Consider the following 17,820-nt stretch of genomic DNA (forward strand, 5'->3'; position numbering starts at 1 on the left):
TCGCTAGACATTCGAAATTATGAAACACAGCCATTGACAACGTTAACGATATTTCTTTAAGCAAATCGGAACACCGTGGAGTCGATATTCCGGACACGTTCGACATGTCGTGCTGTTTTTAAAAGGCTTACAGTCTTTGAACCTGACAGTCTTCGTTTTCAATCATACAAGACTATACACCACGCCACGCACAATTTAAAAACAAGCTCTAATTCCGGCTCAATGGGATTAAAATAGCACCCTGTCGTATTCGAATCTCGGTTTCTTTCATTTCCTCGCAGCCCCTGGCTCCGCGTCAGCGCTATGATATTCGAACATTCATTATTTATCACGGAGCGAGCAGGCTATCAATGCGGGGGTGGACTGGTACAAAAGAGGGGTTCGACGTAGCCGATGAACGAAGTAAATCATCCACAGTTATAGCTCATCCTCTCTCGCTTCGATTAATCTATTCGTCGATTTACCCGTCCGACCCCAAAAGGAACTTTCTTTCTGTCTCGGCCGACTGATATTTTAATGCCAGGAATTACGGGGCTTTGGCTTTTCCTTCGACATTTGGAAAAACGTTGCTCGTTCGCTGACCGAGAACCAACTTATTGATAAAAAAAAAAAAAAAAAAAAAATGAGCAAGTAAAAACGATTAGAAAAATTATTCAAGGCTCTTGGAAACATAAATCGTAATTTTGCAAAATACTTATCGCAATCGGTCATCGAACGACCTCAACGAATATATCGAGAAAGTCGACAAATATTTGTCGTTCGCAATAGTCCAACCGAGTTTATCGACAAAAATAAGACTGGACGTTATCGCGCTCATTTTACGCCGGTCTGAAATGAATGGCGAGCACCAATGATTATAGAGGGGAAGATGATAAACGATTATTTCCCTTCGTATTTTTATCTCGATATAGCTTCTTATTCGCTAATTAATTCGAATATGGACAGATAAGCCGATAACGAGTTTATCACCACAGGTAACCATATACGTAATTCGCTTGCTTTTAAATAAATAACACGACAGAAATGAACTACGCGTACATTAATCTATTCACCGAGGAAAACACGTCAAGTAAACACACGAATTCCTATTGTTTAACGAGCTGCTTTGTTTTTGCTCAAATGAATTATATCTATATGAATCAGTCTGAAATTCTATAATATTTATTGGTTATAAAGATAATGAAGAAATTATATGACGAATCATCGATAATTATACGACAAATTCCTCTCAGCCAATTATTACATCACATGACGAAAGCAACGACTAGAGTAACAAATCGATATAGATCCACTTTACAGCAGAGTTTGATCTCATCCGTGTTATCAATCGAGTCGACAAAACATTTCTACAAAAAGTCACGATAAGATAGCATTGGCAGGCTATTATCGGGTTCTGCTGCAAACACTCGGATAAAGAAAATCGAAATCGAACGCGTGACCAAAAACATTTTGCGTGTGCGATACGTACTTCTATATATATATATAATATATATATCGTACGCTTTACAAAGGTCGACACCATTTTTACGGTACAAATGTTAACGTTCAAATTTCAACCTGATCGTGACCAAATATTTGTCTGAAACCTGAGAAATAGATAAATGAGTGAAACAAAGAGTTAGACAAATAAATAGGAAGCAAACGAGTTGGAAACGAAGCGAACAGTCATCGAAAGGAGTTCTAGCGTTAAATTCAAAGCCGCGTGGATTGTTTGCGAATAACATAGCGAAACGCTATCTTATCGCGACAGACGGGCCAAGAAACGTATTTATATTTCCAGCAAACAGATAGCTGGCGAGATGATAGGAGATAAGGGAAAAGGAACCGGAGCCGAGTAGATCTTTTTACACCTATAGTCAACAGCCGGCAAGCCGATAACGACACATTTAGTAATATTTGAGTACAGTTAACACGGTTGATTCACGTTGTTTGCGAAGCCACGATGGGCCACGCACGAGATAACGATCACGTGAATCGACTATCAGGAATCTAGCGAATTCGCGCAATCGGATACGAAAGCTTTCAATGAGCCCCGTTCCTGGACTTCCAATGATATCAAATAAGGAAAAAGAGATAGAGGGTAATGGAGGAGAATACGAAAGAAACTTTTCGCGGAATCGCTCGCGAATAGGTAATCGACGGAGTAGAAGAAACTAAGAATGAGGAAGAGATTCGAAGAAAAGTTCGCGGGACGCCGATTGAATTAACCATTAGATCGAAGGCTGGCATTTTATAGCTGGAGTTCTGCATACTTATCGGATTAACACGCTATGTTCCCGAATCGATTTTATAGAGGCGACATAGATTTAACTTTTACGTAGGCAACATAGGTAAAAAAAATGCCTATAATATTTGAAGCTTTAATATTCGAAACTTCTGCAGACAGTTCGACGTAAAAATATCGAAAGAAAATATAAAGTTTGCTAGAAAATAGTGAATCCAGGTTTGAGGATGGAAAATTTCAAAAATATGGCTGAGAGACATCGGTAGCTAAAGGCGAGGAACATAGATAGACGAAGAATTAACGAAGGATAATTCGATAAGGATTACGTTCGAACAGGAACTAAAAGTTTTCGAGGGAAGAAGTTAGCTAACAGATGCGAAGCATATTTGCCAGAATCGCAGCGGCGCATTAAATTTCAGACGAGCTACGTCAAACGACTATAAGAGAGCCACGATAGTAACTTGCTGACGCCGCTGCGGAGAAACTACTCTCGAGGTTTCCTATGTACGTGCCTGGTCAGCAGGCGATGGGACTTGCTGACTGTTCGCATTTCTGTCTCTCCCCCGCGGACTCGGCCGTAACCACGTTTCGCTCCGTCGAATTGAAAGGCAATGCTTAGAAAACGGATTGCCCGACGACACAAAGAGCAAAGAAGGAGGATGATAACAGACATGTCGGCAATTTTCAAACTCCTTTCTCTCGCTTTTCAACGGTTTTATCAGCGCCATTAAAAAGACGTAACAATAGGGATGACTGGAAGATCTTTCGACAGTTGCCTCTTTTTAACAAGCTGTGTTTCAAATAGAAGATTTTGACTAACTAAACTACAATCATTTTATCCTTTATAATTAACCTTTAAACAAGAACACTACCATATACGGTAACCTCTAAAAATATTGCCACTATACCGTTAACAAACGATTTAAATTTATAATCTAACGATTCCATAAGAAAGTTGTAGCTATTTAATCTAACGTATCACTAATTACTGTACTTTAATTAAATTCAGATATCGATACTGTACCACCACTGTGCTGTGCGTACAATCGACTGTTTCATTATTTCTTCTCTTTTTTTCTCTCCTCCGTGAATATCATCGCTGTTCAGTTAAAAAATTACATTCCATAAAAGAAACCACTGTTCTCCTCGCATCTTAACCAAATCCACGATTCAACGTCTTCGCTTCCACTCTAACTATGCTTCGATCCTCGTTCAGTTTCTAATCCAGTCAAAATACTCAACAGCATCGTGACACTTTGTCTCCCAAATGCATTGGCTAACAAGCCGAAAATCCAAACTAAGCACAGAAAATAAATTAAAAATATATAAAACGATCATAAAACCAATCTGGACGTACGGAATACCACTATGGGGGACGGCAGCAATGAGCCATATAAACAAAATAAAGGTAATACAGGCTAAAATCCTCAGAACAATAGTAAACGGACCTTGGTACGTCAGAAACGAAGATATACGAAGGGATCTGGGAATGCCAACGGTCAAGGAAGAAATTAGCAGATACTCCGAGAAATACAAATCAAGAATAGCAACACGCATAAACCGGCTAGCTGCGGAAACATACAAAACCATAAATATGGACAGAAGACTAAAAAGGAAGCACCCAGCAGACCTAATAAAGGACATAACCTAAGAAACACGAGGATGGTACCCCGCTGGGGTAGCCACCAACATGCTAATTTAACCGTTAAAAAATTCCACCAAATGTCCAAATTGGACAAATTGTGAATTTTAATAAATAAATAAAAAAAAAAAAAAAAAAAAAAAAGAAACTTTGTCTCCGTTTTCACCTGACCACTCTCCGACTCCGAATAATCGGTAATCTTTTCAAAGACGAATAAACCCGTCGACAAATAAAATCATCGAGGAAATTATGCGCAGGTGAATCTATCGGCCGGATAACGCATCCGGCCGCGCGCGCACGAGCGCGTTTATCGTTTCATGAATTATTTATTCGAGGTCGTGCACGCGGTCCGCTCTCTCGCATTCCCCTCCCGTTTCAACGTCTGTTATTACTTGCACGCCGGTTTTCGTGCGTGGTGTGCTTTTAGAAACGAGATCATTTCAGGCCGAATGCCCGCGGCGACCTGTCTCTGTCACGATTTATTTCCCAATTATGAGGATCCTCCAACCTAGGGGACAAGCGAGTCTCCATCAGCCAGACACAAAAGGATGCAAAGGTTCCAAATGGATCACCGACCTGCTCTTTCACCATTGACTATCCCTCCAGTGTACGACTTTTCATCCGCTTTCTTTTCCCTGTCCAAAACCACCGACCTATTTTTCTCACAGACCTTCAGAAACAAATTCTCGTCCCATGAAAATTATTGTACTCTGTCCAACAATAGCGTATGGGGGTCTGACGTTTTACCAACATCCAGCGTATCCAGTGAGACGACTGTGACGTTTATAAGTCCACGGCAAGTTTGATTGTAACGTTGCACAAAATTCGCGAAATATACTATAAAATGTGACATGTTCAAAATGCAACGCGATAAAATTTCGACAGTTTCACTGCGCGTTATTAATATTGGATTGTCACAGTGTATTTGCAATATTTCTCGGAGACGACGATTTAAAAAAGAAACAACCGCGGTTAATATAGTAAAATCTATTCGGTTGTCCGAAAAGTATCTTTCCTCCGCAAACGTGTTTTTCACAACACTGCACCTTCGTATAAACGTGAAACCAAGTCTGTGTGTTTATCTCAACAGAACAAAACGGATCGTACGTAATTCGACAAGCGTAAAACAAAGAACGTTGAGCGTCTATTATTTCCTTACAAAACGATTGAAACTTTCCGAACGAGCTAATACATAAATATAGTACCATAAATTATCATCAGAATTGAGCCATTATTACGCTATCTAAACACCAGAGACGTTTCATCTCGTTTGACGAACCATTCGATGAAAATTTGAATTAACATAAACATGGGTTAGCTGTAGCACGACAGGGACGGTATCAGGATCAGAGACCGCTGCATCGGTTCAGTATGTTCACGAGGAGATGCGCGCGTGTACGACGAGACAGAGAGGATTTATGAGAATAGCTTCCCTACAGAGGAATACCGTGGTAGTCCCGTGAGTTCAGGGCACGTGGTAATTAACTTTGCACTGGATTAGAAGGCGTGGGTACCGGGCAAATTTACAACGAACGAACAGAGGCGGTTCTGCGCTATCAAAGTCGAAGAGACACGAGGAGGAAGTCGGATGGAACTGGAAACGGCGCTTTTCAGCGAGGAAATAGGCTCTCGAGTGTCGCGCTTCCAGCTCGTCGTCCTCCTCTTCCACGAGCGCGTTAATTTCTTCGATTCGCTGGTTGCAGCACGCGTTCTTTCGTTTAACGAGCTTACCATGCCAGTCCGCCTCTTTTCTTTCCTCTCTTTTTCGATTCGCCTTTCTATCTGCGTGATCGATCGACGTAGTTAAGGCTATTAGCCGATGAGAATCGGAAACGGAATTACGCTCCTACCATCTATGGATCGACGTTCTAAAAACCTAGCAACGTAAGTACCATAGAAATTGAGGAGTTTGCAGTGGAAATAAATCCTGTTAAATGTTCCGACTTTTTCAAACAATAACGTGTTTGTCCGATTAGCAACAAGCTCTTACAGTACGATTAATCGTTGTCGTAAGACAGGATCCACGCTTTGTTCTCGCAAATCGCGTGGAACGCGCGCTACCTGTATCTAAATTAATACAATCGTATCGCAGTGTGAAATATTCCGGGAACTGCAAGAAGCGTAGAAATAACAAACAGCGCCCTATGTAAAGATAGACTTGAAGTACATAAATTAAAAGTAAGGTTAAATTGTCAGGCGAAATGAAATTGTTTCTTAGTTGTTGTTGAATGAAAATTGATGAATTGTCGAAGCTATATCTCATCACAATAAACCAGTTGCCAAAAGTGAGTCGAGTTTTATTTTCGCTTGAAATATATTTAACAAAAACTAAGGATGCCAAAGTATTCTATTGCTCTCGTCGCCAGTCTATTATTATCTATCAATATGGTAAACGAAACTCCTCGGTTGTTTAAAAAATGAGAGCGTGCGACGCATTCCTTTCGAACGAAGAAATAAGCTGGAGAGTCGGCCACGACAACGCGCGACCAGCCCCGTAACATTTTAATTTCTGCGACTTCCTCGCCGACTTCCTTCGCTGCAATATCGCGTTGCACAATACACAGCACGTGAATAAATGGATGTTCGAGTTTCTCCTGATCTAGATAACCGCTGCTGCTTTTTACTTTCATGCCTGACCAACGTACGATATATCAACGGATTAAACGGCCGGCCAGTCGCCAAACCACGGATTCCACGTTTACGCCATTGAATGCACGCCTATGAATCACTTGAATGTCATTCATTCGAGGAAGAAAGTCGTAAGGGAAACATCAGACGTTTTGAAGAAAGAAGAACTACACCACGCGTGTCTTCCCACGAGAAGACGTATACAGCCGCCGATACAAGAAATTGTACATCTTGTAAAAAGAGTATTATTATTTAAACAAAGTGTGATATAACTATAATTACTATTATATATAATTATTATTTAAACAAGTATGAGACAACGTGGATATTAATAAAATTCTTCGTTTATAGTATTATTGCAGAGTTCTTGGTTTCAGTATAGAAATTACAAACTACGCGCTGAAATTCTGTGGCATTTTATTTGAACAAAAATAGAGGATTTTTGTAAGTGGCTATCTAGGTCGTATTTATAAACTAACAGATATACACAGGATTCGTAGGAATTTTTTCTTTGTTCGTTTCGATATACGCGTATCTATTTTACACGCTTCTCGATGATTTTTCTGATCCCGTGCATCTGGTAGCGTGACGAGAATGCGTAACCTCGACCAATTACCGCCACCGTAATCCCCACTAATTAATCCGCGTGATTCACAAGGAAGTGCGTTCGGGTTTATCGTGCGTTTAGAAATAATGTGTTCCAATTAGAAGTTTCGTCCCTCGCGCAACCGTAACTCGATACCATAACGGGCGAGATTAACAGCTGAATACGTCAACTTGGAGTTATGGCTCTTCGAACAGGAATTTCAAATTAACACGCTGTTCGTTGCAACACTGTGTCTCTATCCAACTAGCATTTTAGTAGGAAATAAATTCTATAAATAATGCTTTAAAAATACAACTTGTCAGACACGTAAAATCTATCGTGACATCAATGATCGTACGTAATAAAAATACCGTCGAAACGATCGAAATATGAAATTCGAAATCATCGAAGAAGGAAAAAGGCGACATTTTTATCGTAGTATCCACTTTAATTCGGCTTTAAACGTATCGATGAGGGAACGATACACCGTAAGAGAGAAAGACAGTATTGTCGTAGCACGAAACACCATCGAGTTCTATTGTTGCGTACCGTGCAGTGCATAATTAACGACCTTCGTGCCGATCGAGTTTTGCATTGCAAATACCACTTGGAAACGCTAAGCGCACACCCTGGCGTCTCTCTCGTCACATAAATAAACCAACACCGCGTGCATGCGCGCTAGTCGTGTTGCTACAATAAACACCGTGAAAAGTATCGCGATCGAGATGAATCGCCTTATGCTGTTTGTTACAGCAGATTGTTATACATTTAGAAATCTGGAAGCACTTTCGACAGACGAACGAAGATAACGTTCGCAAAAAAAAAGAAAAAAATAAAATATCTCGAGTGGTCTATCTTCCTATCTTCGAGAGTAGTTGAAATGCTTCTCTTCTACGTTCTGGGACAAGTGTGTTTAAAATTCCGTAGAACGTTTCTACTAAATTTAGAAAATTTCGCAGAACCTGCGTTGGATGAAAGAAGCGTTTGTTTTACTTTCTAGTTGAATATTTTCTGAAATAATTCTGGAAATTTTACATTTCGTCGACTGTGTCAAGTTGAAAGAGTTAACTGAGATAAGAGATTAGCTTGATTGATTTTGAAAATTTCAAAAAATCTCACCGATAAGGATAAATAAATAACTCGTCATTTTTCATATTCTGTCCGATATGAAAATTCCCAGGTCTGCTTTCGAATAGCGACCTACATAATAGAACGATGAACTTATTGAGCGACCCAATACCTGAACCGATGCAGGCTGTCGCCACGTGAGATCGTAGAAAAGAACGGAAAGAGTACGAACTCGCATCAAGCTGTAAATAAAAGCCGCTGCGTACAAAGAGAGAGGCAAAGGGAAGCTTTTCGAAACCTGTAGGAATCGTCGACGAGTGTAAAATCCAGCCGACGTGTATAAATCAGAGGCCGAGTTTTCCATCGTGACAGCCTTCGAAGCAGCCCAGAAAACGTACTTCTTTCCGAGCTTGTGTCCGTTCTCGCGGAACGAACGGCGTACGTTTCGCTTAGAAAAAAGAAAAAAAGAAAAGACTAGCAACAACGGTTTCAACGCAACCAAAGAAAAGAATTTATCGCCGCGTACACACACACACACACACCGTTTCTGGCATTGTTATCAACCGTACCAGATATACGTTATCGCGGTGCAAACATAACGACAACGGTCGTTCTCTCTATTCCTCGTAAATTTTCCAAGGTCACAGACCTCGTTCCAGCTCCCTTTCAACCCTTTTTACTGGGTCACTTTCGATCCAGATGCATCTTTCTATCGTTAGAAGGTTTCTTAATTTCGGCGAAACGTAAATAAATATTTTTAACCTGAGTCGAGTAACGAACAAAGAAACGTTATCGATAAGCATGATCAGCCGTTTCCATTTTAGTGCAACGTGTCGTTCGTAAAATGAAATTTGAATTTCTTCGCCGGAAACGAAAGCAAGATCGCAATCAGCATGGACGAAACGAAAGTAAATATGGCAATCTGTACTGACCTTCCAAACGATCGTTTGAAAGCGCAGGGGACCCTTTTAAATTCTAATTTGTAGATCCACGTAGCCTTGGCGCGTGTTTAAAATGGCAATCACGTCGAGCACTGATTCACAAACAACGGTATCGTATCCTCTGCCAGCAATGTATATCACACGCGAGAATACGGCTAAAGCGTTTACCTTTAGCCGAATAAGCCGATAAATACGGCAAAAAAGTTTATCAAGAGACTCGTGTCGAGCCGCTGAATCGCTCGAGTTTCTCTTGGCAACTCTGACTCTGACGAATCGATCGACGAAACCGTCCCCAGCTTCGAGACACACACTCGTTCGCGCACGCTATATCTGAGAGGCGAAATGGAAAACACTTGGCCGATAGCGTCGTTATCGTGATTTATCTATACACGACGACTAAGAGAAAAAAAGCGATTTATGGAGGAAGTTGAATCGAATGGTATTTACGCGTAACACGAGACCGTGACTCATAGGCTCGACGAAGAACCGTCCGAGCGGGACGAAAGCCAGCAAAGGACTGGCAGGACATTTTCGTAAGATGGAAGGGCAGGTAGATCCCGCTGGGCCCCAACCTGAAATGATCCTCATTGGTGTATGCACCCATATGAGTCTGCAATGCGCCCCAGAGGATCTCAACTTCCTTTCTAACTTGCCCTTCATTCAAGAATTCGTACGAGGTCGAAAAACCGCTTCGTAGGTTCGTTACCCATTCCGAGGGCTTCCACGCTTATAACCAGGTTAAGAAATCCTAGGAACATAACTCAACGAACAAAGGAACAAGAACCTAAGTAAACATTTGTTTTGTATACTAAATATTATATTCTGTACAGTCCTCTGGTTTTCATATCTTTTATTGCGATTTTTGCATTCTCAAATTACGCAGAAATATCCGCGATGTAATTACGATACTAATCAGAACCGATTAGAAATAAAAGTTGTATAATGTTCGATAAAGAATATTCCTTGAAAAAGATAAAGTTTCGATTTGTTTAATATAGGTTCCAGGAGTTCCAAGCTCGTCATTATCTTCGTTGCGTAAGATTTCTTTCGTGAAATTCAACGCGGAACGAGGCGTACAAGATTCAACAGCTGTTGGAAAAGTTTCACGTCATCGAGCGCACACATTCCAACGAAATCAATAGTAGGTTTGCGAGCCGACTTTATACGGAATTACGGAACATCGAAACAGAGAGGCGGATAATCGAGTACGTTGATAGATGTCATAAATATAGGTATATGGGTAATATTATGCATAATGCATACATACATGTATTACGAAAGAATGTTGCTGGTTAAGAAACCAAGAGAAAGAGGAAATGAGAAACGCTGCAAAGCAGCCAAGCAGGAAAGTATACAGAGCGCGGGGCAGGTTTTGGGTGACTGTCAGGGCTGTAACACGCACAAAAGGCAGGTGCTGGAATGCATTGATTGCCTCTGCCCCCTCTCGGTATTCCGTTGCCCAGCTCGTATCTGCTCTGGGAACACACCCTTCTCTCCCAGGGAAACGCACGAGATCCTGAATTCCCGGGAGAACGTCATCTCCTGGCTGCTTTCAGATTATCCCTCTTTTCCCGACACGAGGCCACCCTCGTTTCGCCCTGCAGCTTCTTCTTTCTCTTCGTTTTGTTTCTGAATGTCTTCCTATGTGCGCGTCTGTATGTGTGCATGTTCTGTAGGACCATATAGATAGATTAAATTTGAATCGCTTAAGATTATAGCGGTTATCCGAGTCCCGTTTAGCCTAAGTTCCCTATTATCCGAGGTGCTTTGAACTTTACCATAACTTCGACCTTTTTCCTTTCTCTTTTTTCTTTTTTTGTTTCTCGAAATTTTAACGCGAACAGTACGAAAGTGTAATTTGTGCGAAAACAGCTAAACTTTCAACCAATCAAATAACGAATTAAACCTAAGTACATATTACGTGATGGAAATTCTTATATTTAGGTAACGATTTTCAGTGAAAATTTATTACCTAACTTACGACTTGATCGTAAGAATTTACGAACGTTTCTTTCCTCCTTGCGAATTGGGAACAGCAGATGCTGTGTAATTTGAAAGTGTCGAAAACTTGAACGAGTTTTACGGGACGGTGTAACAGAGCAGGCGTCTCGGTTTTCGAAAATTTCTCGTTACCACGGAGCATCGAATACAAAGTTGGTTGAAAATTCCGCAAACGGAATTTCGAACAGTTGCCGAGCCGAGGCTGCGGTTTGCGAGCGAAATACCCGCTTTCGGCGAGACAGCGGGTCGATTCAGTGCGGTGGTAAATGCGCTAAATTGTTTGCACGAACAGTTTCGGAACGAACTTCCGTGGCTATTCGCATTTGATTCGGCCCAGAACTCGCTGCTCTCTGAACAGCGTTGCTATTCCGCTAGCAAATTCAATAATCAGGTCGATTCGTTAACTTTTCAATCCCATCGCGCCACGAACTTGCTCTTTCATTCCTATCGCGACTACTTTTTAACGACGCATTTATTCGTTATTCTTATCTTTCCAAAATAGCAAATCTTCATATTTTCTTACCCTTATCCGTGTTGCCAAGACAATGTCATTTAACAGAAATCTCCTTATAAAATTTTAATTGTATATTTGCTAATTACAAATATATATATTTAACTATCTTCGCAAGTATATCACACGCAGAAAAATGTCCAAATTTTGAATCATACTATCCATGATTATTACTGTAAATCTCGTTTGTAAATAAACAGAAACATGTGTGTTTTTTTAAGCGTTCGAAAGTTCAACGGCGCGGTACAAATTTTCCATTTCACTATTCTCTGTTCCCAAGAGTTGTTCATCGCTGAAAGGATTAATCGAAACGCTCACGCTCGACACGCAACTCCAGCAGTTCCCTGAAAACTGTTCCTCGGGAAAGGATCGAGAAATTACGATAAACCAGGCTGGATTAAGCTTAGAGCTGTTTTGCCGTCGATTTGAAATTCCAAAGTTGCCTCGCGCGTTATCCTACGGAGAACAATTCCGTGATTTCTTTCCCCTTAGCGCCGACAGTTTCAGCGTTAACAGCAAATTGACGAACACGAATCGCTTCCATTCCATTCGAACATCTTACTTGGAAATTCGCAGCGACTTCCGTGGAATGCCGGTGCAAACAAGTGGCTGCTAGGAGTTCTCAGAATTTCCGAGACGTCGCCCTTGGACGTTGCTTGCATAATCGAGCTCGACCGTTAAATATTTAACGTCGGTTCTTTAGCTAAACGCGCGATAAAAATATTTCTACCTTTCCGGTTGCAAGTCGCCCGCGCGGCAACAAGGAGGCGCGACAAGTGACGCATCGCGATGTCCTCGTTAGCACCGAGATTGTTTGACTTTCGGGGTCGCGAGAAACTTAACTTAAACTTCCGGGATTCCTAGTCTATGTATCGTTCGAGCTTTGCTCGATTCTATTCGCTTTGAGAAGATTAAGGAAAAGAAACGAAGGTCTTGGGGCACATCGAGTTTCTTATTTCTTTTCTTTTCCTTTTTTTTCTTTTCCTTTTCCTGTAAGATACGAAGGTTACGGAAAAGAAACGCGATGACCATTAAAATAAAAATACTGTTTTAACGTTTAATTCGTTTGGTTTTAGTACTCGATATAAAGAAATTGTATTGCTCTTACTGTTTTTAACGCACGATTTACAATTCGAAAATTTGAACAGATATTTTTAGAGGTACAAACGCGAAGGAATACGTGAGGAGAAGAACATAGTTGATATTTTTGGATTCCACTCGTCAAAGATTATATTATAAAAAAGAGTCTCGAATTCGGTATGCTTGGAAACGAAATTCAAGCCAAGGAGAGAGAAAAAGATAGAAACAGAAGAAATAGTAGAGCGAAGCTGGTGGAGCAGATCGGTTGCTTAAAGACGCGCATAATATCGAAGATTTTTTGTCGAGCATCTGTTAGACACGCTGCTCCAACGTTGGAGAAGCCCGGAGGTCGTTAAAAACACGCGCAACGGAGAAAAACAAGCAGTAAAGGCTGACTAACCTTTTGTTGTGCCAGCCTGAGGGACTCTTCGAAGTGCTTGTGAACTGCCTGCTCGGTGGCCCTTTGCTTCTCCAGCCTCTCTCTTTCCATCTTGGCCTCTCTCTCGCGTTCACGCTTCTCCAGCCGGGCTTCCGCTTCTCGCCGTTCCCTGAAACGCACACAAAAGTTTCAAGGTTACACATCATTCGATCCAGAACACGCCTCGAACATGTTTTCCAGGCTCGGCCAACTTCTTTCCTCCATTATTTTTATTCCATTGCTTCGATCGATCGACATTCTTTTTTCAGAATTTCCACCGACACTGAAAATAAATTTCGCAGAAGTTGGCATTCGAATTTACTGCAAACGAGAATAACAAACATGAGAGGGCCCGAAGCGTTTGAATTCCTCTGCGGTGTGTCACGACGAGGTACAAATTGTTGAATCGCGATAAACTGGAAATGCTAATTGGCTGACGGATCCTTGGCTTCGTCAATCGCGATTTACGATAGAAGACAGCTCGTCACGAGAAAGATAGAGAGTCGGTAAATGATCGTGGTATTAAGAACACTATGTTTAATTTATGCAAGTGCAGGCAAACGTTTTTCCGTTAATTTACATCCATACGCCGCTCGTGGATTTAATTTAGCTATCTAAACCCGACGAGAGAGCTGTTCTTATATCGCTAAATGTTACTGTTGCGAGCATTATTATTAGACTGCGGATATTTCTATATTTAGTGGCAACTTGTACACTTATCGAAAAACATACGGAATTTATACACAAGAACATCGAAGGCAAGGCATACTAATAATATCAGACAAACTCTGTTTTGTATAGAAATCGAAATTTACATAAATGCTCGTAGTCTAATCGTTACAGACGATATAATCGCTACATTCTACGGTTGCTTGCATTTTTTCATAGAAAGTAACTTTGAATGAAATAATGGCAAGCGCCGCTGCTATTCTACCAAAGTTTCTCATTGTCTTCTTGAAACTTCCGTGTCACGAGGCACTCGTAAATAAGGCAAACGTTAGGTTGGAACATGGACTGGCACGTGTTTGCAAAATGCAGCGGTAAACATCTGTGTAAGACGCCAGAGCCTATGAATCATACATCTGACCTGCAATACCCAAAGGTTAGTTGTTCGGTCAACGATGAAACTGATTTTTCCCTGGCTTTATTTCATTTCGCCAACACCACATATCGATAAGTAAGCTAGTTATGTGTACACACAGAGGATTTTTTAAAACGCGCTCGTTTACGCGTGTTCGTGCATGCACTCTGTTCGTTTCAATATTAAAATAGTCGCGATAATAATGCCGACGGTGGCTGGCGTGTGTATCGTGACTTTTTAACAGGCTTAGTCAGATAAGCATTCATTAATGCTTGCGCAAGTTATTTATATAGTTACGTGCGCAACGCGCGTGTTTATCTCGGTCCTCAGTCGGCGGACCTTCCAATAATGCGCGCGTTGGATCCGCGCGATAAATGCCTATTCGCTAGTTCTACCGTGCTATTTTTCACGCATTACAGTCCACACAGCAAAATATACTATTTCCTCGTGACGGTTATAGAGGCCTCCTCTCTTCCTCCGTGAGACCTCTTTTCTCTTCGCAGTCGTGGGATCTATCGTTATCGTTGTTTCAAACGGAGGAGGTTATCTTTTATCGAGCTTCTGTTTGCTTCGCGACTATACTCCGACGAAACCCACTCTCCGCGCCCTTTGCACCGACTTGTACCGAACGCAGGCTATTCCATCTTTCGCGCATTCATAAATCAACCAGGCTGTTGGAGTTTCGTATTATACGATGAGAAACGAGCGTTCCTTCTCTTCTAGTATAAATGAACCTTTTCATGCTTTAATTTTCTTTATGACCTGCGCCTTCTTTCATTCTTATTTTCCAGGTGTTAACATCTAAAACCGTTCGAGTCACCAACAACTATTATTCTACGATTTTACAATTTGTAATGTCTAATATTTACTTTGAATCTTTCTGTAACATTACCAAACGGGATGTATGTCATTATTTTTCGAATGATTCGTTCAGGACAGTTATCGGTACAATGAGAGAGAATGTTAGTCGAACCTCAAGTAGTCAGAATAAGCATCGTAAAATGAATCAGCACTCGGGAAATCAAACGTAAAATCAGGAAAAGCGTAGTCAGTGTAAAGTACAAGTATCTACTCGTGGAAAAGCCCAGCTGAATAGAAAACTGTGCAAAGGCGGTCGAGCCGTGACACGACAATAGCGTGCTGAGAGTACACACTACGCACTGGTATTATTAATGCGCAAACAACGTACGTAGAATACGCGGGAAATAAATGCATCGAGCCTATCTGCGGGGAAAAGAGAAACGGGAGGACGCGTTTTCCACGACATACACGACGCAAACGAAACTCAACTGACCCGTACTGGTTCCGAGAACGAGCACGATTTATCATTACGCTTAGACGCACCGGAACCAGTTTTTGCGTCCGATTGATTTGCAAAAAACGGCTAACTTATTCAACCGGTGCTGCATAAATCGACCGGTGCTCTTCGTCTTAATCGCCGATTATCACCGACTCGACGTTCGTGTTATTTATAATATAACATCGTTTCATATTTATCACAAATACCTCGATACTGATTACGTCTTTATCTCGAACCGTTTATTTTTTTCGTCAGAAATAAACATCGTTAAGTATGTAAAGTAAAACGTGCGAAAAACATTCCGCTGGGAGGTTGCGATATTTCAGATCGGATTACCTCGAGCTAACGTTTCCACTCTTTTTTTTTTCCCCGCACGAGCAAAGATTAGAACGCTATAGTCTGTGCTTCCTTTTCCCATTTTCTATCGAAATTAAAATATCATCTTGGACAGAACGTGCTATGTCGTAGATTGGTGGCAATAAAAGGAAGAAAATAGGCCGAACGAAGGAACAGGTTCTCGAGCGAACAGTTATGCATAAATGAAGAGCAAGAACTTTCCTGGAAGCGGTGGTCGGTCTTGTATAGGTGAAGCGGATAGGTCCAGCTTTTTAGAATCGAACCATAGATTCGCTTGTTTGACAAACTTTTCATTTAATGGGCAAACTTTTATGCGGCATTGTGGACGGTAGTTTGAAACTCGAACCGCTGGCCATAAAATAAAGGGAACACTTTTAACAGCGGAACTGCGTCATGTTGATTTAAACATTGCTTCCTCATGTTTAATAACATCCTCGAGAACGTATTTCCTTTACAACCAGTCGTTGAGAGATTGCGACAAAAGTTTCTGCAAATTTTCCATAAACCAGACTCCAGAAACCAAACTTCGTTGATTATCCACTTTTGTCCAATTACTACGATTACTTCTGCCGTGATTCCCAAATTTTGCAAATTCTTACACCTCGATATTTTCCATAAGCGCGCGAGCATTGGCAGTCTATTCATATTTGCCGGAAATTTACGAAACACCCCAAGGATAAAAAAAAATCGCAATTCTCAAAGAAAATCCCGACTACGTCTACCAGCTGGGTGAAATCGTTGATACCAAAAAAGAAAACGAAAAAAAGGTTAATCGGCGGAGGTGCGGAGATGGTCGAAGGTCGACAAGACAGGAATTCCTTCTCCTTCGGCTCTTTCTTTTTTCTTTTATCCTTTTTTTGGTGCTGCTCAGAAATCGAGCAGAGTATCGGAGAGGTAAAGAGGCGAAGAGCAGCGCCGGTCGATAAACTAGTCCGGTATGGGAACAGGACAGGTTCGAGCTGCGAGCAACCTTTGAAAAATCCGGTCGCCGGAGACCGGCCTGACCAGAAGACCGGCTTTACCGAGCAATACACGGCAAATATCACCAAAAAAGGCCTTACGCATCCTTGCCTCGCGGCCTCTTTTGTTTTGCTCGTCGAGCCCTCTCCTCGCGTGAACCGCTTCGCTCCTTTTGCTCGCGCGACCATCGCCAATGGATTTTCTTTTCGTAAAAACGTACGTACCAAGGGAAAATAATCGCGTACGGCTTGTCGGTAAGATAGAAAATTAAACGTAGCAGATATATAGAGGATATGGTAAAAAAAGTGGTAAAAGAATGAGGATCGAGCTGGCGAAAGTTATGGTACGATATAATACTGGTTTTAAAACACCCATAAAGCAAGTTAGATGCAGACTGTAGTTCACTTCACGATCGCTTTAGTTTGTAATAGCCGCAATCTAACGCGACCCATGCTGCAAACGATTATTACGGAACACTTAAAACCATTTCGGTACGTTGGACGATCGAAACGATTGCAAGGTTTGCGCTTTCCCTGCAAACGTTTCCATCGCACGTTCACGAGCGTTTTTCTGAAGACGCCAACTCGTAATTCGATGGAACAGATTTGCAACTTAAACTACACAGTTTACAACTATACGACGACTACAGAGTTTACTTGCACAACGTGAAATCCATTGTTAATCCACATAGCAAACGTGTAACGAATTATCAAGATAACGATGGTACACGAAACGTTACCTGTCGCTACGATTAACGTTAATTCGACGATAATTCCCGAGCAATTCTAAAATCCGTCGCCCACGAGTTCACGTTTCTTCGATATTCCTGCCTGTGTGTATAGTTGTGTGTTGACCTTCGCACTTTCTCTTTCCTTGGTCGAACAGGCGATTTATTTTCGCGCGATATTTACTAAACACGGTACGCGACAGAGCGGACGAGACGATCATTCGAATGCGGCTCGGAAAACAGACTAGGAGACGAATTTCCTGGACAGGCCATTGATCGGTCGACGTTCTTGTTTA

At 41.5% G+C, this 17,820-nt stretch overlaps 1 protein-coding gene across 4 annotated transcripts in view; it reads right to left on the bottom strand.

Moving 5' to 3' along the window:
* The window catches only part of LOC126924918 (probable JmjC domain-containing histone demethylation protein 2C), a 227,900-nt gene that overhangs the window by 13,482 nt on the left and 196,598 nt on the right, over positions 1–17,820 (bottom strand). For all 4 annotated transcript variants that reach the window (XM_050739906.1, XM_050739908.1, XM_050739907.1 and 1 more), the window contains exon 9: positions 13,082–13,229. In XM_050739906.1, coding sequence (XP_050595863.1) covers positions 13,082–13,229 — 148 coding nt within the window. The remainder of the gene's footprint in view (positions 1–13,081; positions 13,230–17,820) is intronic.

This window comes from Bombus affinis, chromosome 15 (genome assembly GCF_024516045.1).
Source record: "Bombus affinis isolate iyBomAffi1 chromosome 15, iyBomAffi1.2, whole genome shotgun sequence".
Classification (NCBI taxonomy): domain Eukaryota; kingdom Metazoa; phylum Arthropoda; class Insecta; order Hymenoptera; family Apidae; genus Bombus; species Bombus affinis.